This window comes from Podarcis cretensis (assembly GCF_951804945.1).
Source record: "Podarcis cretensis genome assembly, chromosome: 9".
NCBI lineage: Eukaryota > Metazoa > Chordata > Lepidosauria > Squamata > Lacertidae > Podarcis > Podarcis cretensis.
In genome coordinates, this window is record NC_137178.1 from 61,074,118 (window position 1) to 61,081,259 (window position 7,142).

Sequence of the window (7,142 nt, forward strand, 5' to 3'; positions counted from 1 at the left end):
TTGAGGGAAACTTTATTCATCTTCACATTGAGGAACTCCTGATCAACTTCTGAGGAACACTAAGATTCCTTGGAACCATTTGAAAACTACTTAGCTGGGGTAGATTAGCTTGTTTCAGCTAACTGTGCCTGGGCTGCTTTGCTTTCGATCCTTGCACAAGGATGAAGAACAACAGCGGGAGCTCTTTTCTGCTCGAAGACTCTTCTGCTGGCTGTGACTATATTCTGTGCTCCCCCCCCCCTTTGCTTTGCTTTTGGGGATCACTGCTGTTTCCAGGGCTGCCATCAACAGTCTGCCTTGCATTTATTTGAGAGCTGCTTGGGCCAGAGGGTGGTGTGGAAAGGGCAGGAGTGGAAACACTTTGAAGCTGGAAGCTGAGTTTATTTGTCTTGCTCCTGTCACCCTGCAGGTAGGTAGGTAGGTATGTATTCATGTATGTATCTGAGAGCTGCTTGAGGAAGAGGTGAGAGCCAAAGGGCTCTTGTTATGTAGATCTTTACCTGTGGTATGGGGCCTGTGACAAGAATCTGAGGAACCTCATGCTTTGACACCAAGCTCTGCAGTTCTAGCTCAAAATAGTTTTGATCTTGAATCTATGGCACAAGCAGCTCTGTGTCCTCAAGATGAAAGAGGTTTGGGTAACCTAAACATCCTGCTCTGGTCCCACAGGATTGGAGGGGGGGAGTGACCTAGTTGATCTTCTTGAACAGTCTGTGCCATTAGCTATTATGTTTATACACTATTAACCATTGTAATTGATGGAGGTGATTGAATAGCAAGAGATAGGTTGCCATTAAGAAAGTTTAGCTTTTCAAAAAGAAAAAAGAAAAGTTGTTTGACATCTAGGAGAAAGATGGACATGTAAATAATTTGTAGGAGCCATTTCCAAATTTCACCCTCTTTCTTTCTGAGCTCAGGCAAAGGTAACCCATAACAGAGCTGCCATTTATTGACCTTAACAAATGCTTATAAAGGAAAAAAACACACACTGTTATTTCACCATGATATTATTGGGAAACCTTCCAATGATTTCAGTGGTGGTTTAATGGTCAGAGGCTTGACCCCTGTATAATAAAAAGTACTCACATCATATCCTTGGGGTGATTATACTATTTATATAGGATTACTCAGCTGTAATTATCTCCTGTGCAGTCAAAACCAAATAGATGTAACTTTCCCTGTTTATTTGTTTTGTAACATAAAAACCCTTAGTAAAAACTATTTTCTTAAAAAAACACCAATCAAAATAATGCAGGCTATGAACAAAATGGCAAACATGAAATGCTACAAAAACGTCACACTTTCAGAAATATAAACAGAATCAATTTTCCTAAACCTAGTATCAAAATAGTAGACACTATTTGGGTTGAAGAACAGGTCAATATTCCCAGGCAAAATTATCAACATGTTAAGCACCAGAATTCTAATTACCCAATGAGGTCTTTTGTTTTTCAAAATGAAGTGTTATTCATTACCTCCTAATCCAGGTCTCAGACGATTATCATAACCATCCAGAAGCCTATCTAGAATTCTTGTAAAGATGGTGATGTTATTTTTTGCTTCATCTTCATTGGGGTCAACCGATGCTGATCTAAACAGACATTAAAAAAAAAAATGTTAAATATGTTCTATGTACATTTTCTACACTGTTAGTATTAATTAGATTTGAATATTCTGTATATGCATTTAATACAAATTATTTGAAGATGCCACCTTTTTCTTAGTGAATAATCAGCTTTTCATTTTTAGGACCCAACTTTAGCCACCATGCTTTATCATGTGAGCAATGTTAATATTTACCATTTCCCTTTTCTTATTCATTCACCATGTCCTTCTCTGTTTTATGTATGCTTGCTTCCACAGCCAAGCCTATCCAAAACTTTCCTACTAGATATTTAAATCCCCACCCCAGCTGGTATGCTTTTTCTCTTTCTTCTAATTTCTTCTGTGGCAATCAAAGAAAATAAAGTGGCTGACCACTGTTGGATACCGAATACTGGACAGCTTGGACCCTTGGTATGATCTAGCAAGGCAACATGTGTGTGTGTGTGTGTTTAAAAAACTTAAAACAAATGAAAATAGTGGCAAAATCACTGGTGCAACCCATATCACTTTTGTCCACTTCCTTACAACTTCTCTGAGGATTGACTACAAGCCAACACTTGAAATAAGTGCTGCAAACAAGAGATGCATCCAGTTGTAAAGGTAAAGGTAAAGGTACCCCTGCCCGTACGGGCCAGTCTTGACAGACTCTGGGGTTGTGCGCCCATCTCACTTAAGAGGCCAGGGGCCAGCGCTGTCCGGAGACACTTCCGGGTCACGTGGCCAGCATGACATCGCTGCTCTGGCGAGCCAGAGCCGCACACGGAAACGCCGTTTACCTTCCCACTGGTAAGCGGTCCCTATTTATCTACTTGCACCTGGAGGTGCTTTCGAACTGCTAGGTTGGCAGGCGCTGGGACCGAGCAGCGGGAGCGCACCCCGCCGCAGGGATTCGAACCGCCGACCTTTCGATCGGCAAGTCCTAGGCGCTGAGGCTTTAACCCACAGCGCCACCTGCGTCCCAGGTGCATCCAGTTGTATTTACCTGCAATACCAGAAGCACAGAGTAAGGTGAAACCTGTAACAGCAAACTCAAGAGTAGATCTTTGTCCACTAAGCCCAATACACCATGGAGCACGGGAAGTTGTCTTATATGGAGTCAGGTCATTGGTCCATCTAGCTCAATGGTGTCTGCCCTGACTGAGGATTCTGCCACCCCAATCTAGAGATACGTACAGGGATTGAATCTGAGACCTTCTGCATAAAGTAGATGCTCTACTACTAAGCCACAGCTCTTCTAATCAAAGTTCAGGTCCTTCCAAGAATTGGATCACTGTCAGTCAGGACCTCCTGCTACCCACTTCCTTTCCCAAGAAACCTTGTAGCAAAGCAGGGAACAAACACTGGAAAGAATTTGCTGATAGGACTCATAGGGCTCAATGCATTCACTGAGTGACAAGGCCTCAGAAACAACAATCCATATGCATCCCAATGACACGGGTTGCAAACTGTAAGGTCTTGGCCATTGACACCTGCTACTGGTGCTCCTTCAGAAGGAGATGGAGAAATATAAATACATTTGGGAAAGCGGGGCAGACCAGCAGGTAATATTTACATGCTTATTTTTCCTATAAAAAAAATAAAGCAGAACTGCAACGAAACTGGGGCACATACTACATTTGTTGATGAGAAAGATATAAAAGACTGGAATTTTGGAAAAGACTGGAAAATTCTGGTTTTCTTCATCGTGGTTAAATACAATTGTACCGTTAAATACAATTAAACAAAATACTGCAGCTATTTCTTTATAATGAACACTTGCATGGGAAGGAATATCAGGATGTGAAAAGCATGGTTTTCATCCTGGACCACCTTTGCCATCTTCTGAGAAGGCATTCTGACTATGCTTTCACTCAGTGACACCATCTAGCACACAAGAGAGAAGCTGTCGTGATAAAACTGGCTTCTGATGTTTGTAAATCATGGGTAGTTGCAATGAGACAGAAAAGCAGCAAACCACAAGAGAGTCTAAAATATCTATGGATCTTAAAACGAATCCTGATAAATTATGGTAGCAGTAGTGGTAAAAATATTAACTCAACGGATTTCCAGGATAGTAAACATTGGTGGCAAAGAAGAAGAAAAAGCTTAAAATTCAGTTTTGAAGATGCCATGGAGAAAAAAAGGAATGAAAAGTAATCTGACCCCCCTTCATCCCATTCTGAAAATCAGCAGCAAACACAGTGACTTTCTCCATTTGCTGTCCACTTAAGACTGGTGCTGAAAATGAATGTCTCTTAAACTGGGAAAATCCAAACCAAGGCCTTGTAGTATTTCTTTGAACGTCAGTTCTGCTCCCTGTACGGATCTTTCCCATGAACCTTACAGCAACAACCAAATTTTTCCTTGAAATTTATGATGCTTAGATGCCCCTTTCTTACAAGTTCCAAGTATTCAGCTAGCATAAAAAGAATATGATATACATTGTCTTCCCCCAACAATCTACAGTTGTTTATGACATTTGGTTTTTTTGAATGCACGATTAATGCTATCCTCCTTCTGAGGCAATTTCTGTAATGTGAGCACCGTTTGAACTAAAACAAAGTAAATAATCAAGAAAGACAATATTACTTTTATATGGATAAACCATTATTGAGAAATTAAGAAAATAGGATTATTCAACAACATGGACAAAGCATTTAAATGTTTATGGGTTGTTGTTTTTTGCAGTTTGTGGTATTTCAGGACCCTTCGCTTACAAGTAATTATTTGACTTTAGTATTTCACATGTGAGCTGTCAATAAGATTTAAGATACTATTGTTAGTATTTGCATGTTGTATACAAGTAGATATTTTACCAGTATTAAAGAAATACTAGTTTTGTAGGCAAATTATTAGACAAAAACTAACACTGATAATCCTATTAGTCTCTGTCAGGACTGGTCTCTAATCTTGAAAATTGTAGAAGAATGTAGTAGTCTTTAGGTACACATGTTGACTCCTTGGCAGCAATGAGACTTACTCACTTGAGTAAAAGGACCAGGCCCACTGTGGCTTAACTAATACTGCAGCATCCTTGCTGACTAGATAAACCGAAAACATCAAAACCTCAAAGCAGCATTTAATTCTAGCCACTGAAATATATTGCCAATTACTTGGCTAAAATTGGATGCATTGCTTTTCACTATCAAATGAGTTTCTTGCGATTTTGAGGAAAATAAAATACAGAAATATGTTATAGGCAGAATGCTACTGCAGCCCAAGCTGTGATCTATGAGCAAAATGAAGTTAGAAATCATCATTAATTGGATGCATAGAGGTGCCAGGTAAAACCAAACCTAAGCATGCATTTTAAGTTGCCTTTTATAATGCCATCATTTTAGATATATAGTTTATTAAGCAACATCAAAAGTTGATTAATGAATCAGGTTATTGTTTTATTTTATGGGATTGTGGAATTGTATACTATCTCCACCTAGAGGTTTCAAGATTAAATGTCTCTGTGTTCTGTTATGTTGACCAAAAATACTCCCCATTCCAACCCACATCCACATGCAAAATATCCCATTATCTTCAGTGTTTTGGTTTCTTTCCTCTTCCTTATTCTCCATGAGGACTGGCGTGATATAACTAGAGTGACACAATGACTCCAGAAAACATTGCATAGCTTCAAAGGCTGCACAGAAAGATCGTACAGTGCTCTTCTTTCTAGAGGCAATCATGAAACTGATTGCCTCTGGCTTTTAGAAAGACTTGTTTGACACAAGTTATTAACATTTCAACAACCTCAGGACTTCCTCCTTTACTTCACCTGTGCTGCGTACCAACTGATCTTATATTTAAAGAACAGCTTTCTTGCCCATACCCCAGTGTATATGAGCGGCGCTAACTAGCAGCAAACAAGGCAACCTCTGTTGCTGTTGATCAAGAAGCAGAACCTCCTCTCACCTTGCAGAGAAGCACGCCAACAAAACGAGAACCAACTGCATCATGTAGCACATCAATTTCCTCTTCATAGCTGCTTCCTTTCCTTTTCCTAGTGATGTAAGAGGAGGAAGAGAGAGGGAAAAAAACATTTGGCTTTGAATCAGTTTCCAACCAAGCAATGCCTTCAATTCAAACCAACAAAAAGATGCCACTTCAATGAAGACTTTGGACCCATGGGTCGCTGAAGCACTCCCCCGCTTAAAAAAAACAACAACCACCCCACACTAACAAGTTATTACATCTCCGTCCTCCTCTCAGATCATGTGTTGTTCTACATGCAGTGCATAATCAAAACTGACATATGAGCAGATGCAGCAAATGTTGCTTTTCCTCCTCACTCCCATGCAATAGAAAGAACTCCAAGACTTCCCCCTATCTTTTTCTTATATATTTTTTAAAAAAAGTCCATCAGTAATTCCTCGGCTGGTTTCGCTACATCTTCAAGCAAAAAAATTTTTTAGATGTGTCAGGTGGGGGTTGGAGAGAGGCATTTGCAAAGGGGTTCACTGACACTGCCATGAACCGAGGCAGCCCGGCTCTTTCCAAATGCTGAACATGTTTGACAGCTGCTTAAAGATAATAACTGCCACAGCCACGGAGATAGATGTCCAGAGAGAGAATTCATAGAGAGGCGGAATTGGCAAACAACAACAACGAAAACAGTCGCGGCGCAGCGCAAAGTTGCAGAAGCCTCCCCCCCCCCCCAGCTTCCAAATGTCTCACTCAAATAGGCTGAAGGGGGAAGGAAAGGTTCAAAGCCAAAACATCCTCTTAAACACCCCCCCTCCCAATGCAAACCACCCATCAACACCCATCTCCTTTTCATTCTGGTACATACCCCTGGAAACCACTCATTCTCCACTCATTCCAAGGGAGGGGAGGGATGGGGACAGAGAGAAGAAGGGAGGGAGACCAAGTAGAGAGCCTACCTTGGGAGCACCAGGAGGCGCTCAAAGGAGCAGCCAAAACATAAAGGATAATAATAATAATAATATTAATAAGGACTTGGCGAGCTTGAGGAGGGAGTCCTCCCTAGCGAGGCTCCGGAGAGTGGGGGGGGGGAGCTCAAGAAGAAGGAAACTTGGCAGAGGGTGGGGGGAGGCTTCCAGACGACTGCAGCAGCCCCTGCGAAGAGAAGCGGACCCAGAGCGGCGGTGTGTTTGCGTGTGTGTGTGTGTGTGCATGTGCGCGCGCGCAAAGCAGGCGAGCAGTAGCGCGAGGCGGGCGTAGAGCAGCAGCAGCAGTAGTCAGTCAGTCAGTCAGTCAGTCAGTCAGTCCGGGGTATATGGGTATGTCTCCCTCTCTGCGTGTGTGCGACCGCGTGCGTGTGTGTGTGTGTGTGTGAGGGAGTGAGTGAGGGCGAGCGCGCCCAACGCGTGCTCGCGCAGGCAGCGGATGCAGCTGGCACGCGCCCCCGGGGGCTCCAGCGAGGAAAGGCGGGAGGAGGAGGAGGAGGAGGAGGAGGGTGCGTGGCGTGGGGGGGGGACGGGGAACAGTGAGGGGGCGGAGCCGCAGAGAGAGGGAGAGATACCGTGAGGGGGAAAGAGCCGTTTGTGGTCCACCGACGCCGCCGCTGCTGCGGCTGGAGCACCGCGGGGCAGGAGGAGCCCCGA

General features: G+C 42.9%; 1 protein-coding gene across 4 annotated transcripts in view; it reads right to left on the bottom strand.

Annotated features, from left to right (window-relative positions):
- The window catches only part of GABRA2 (gamma-aminobutyric acid type A receptor subunit alpha2), a 75,946-nt gene extending 69,078 nt beyond the window's left edge, over positions 1-6,868 (bottom strand). The window contains exons 1-3 of one of the 4 annotated variants that reach the window (XM_079989796.1): positions 6,459-6,868; positions 5,491-5,578; positions 1,476-1,591 (exon numbers count right to left, since the gene is read on the bottom strand). In XM_079989796.1, coding sequence (XP_079845922.1) covers positions 1,476-1,591; positions 5,491-5,558 — 184 coding nt within the window. In that variant the 5' untranslated portion in view covers positions 5,559-5,578; positions 6,459-6,868. Of the gene's footprint in view, positions 1-1,475; positions 1,592-5,490; positions 5,915-6,367; positions 6,387-6,458 lie in introns of those variants that run through there. The other 3 variants (XM_079989797.1, XM_079989798.1, XM_079989795.1) reach the window with 3 other exon arrangements.
- Between the last annotated feature and the right edge of the window lie 274 nt (positions 6,869-7,142).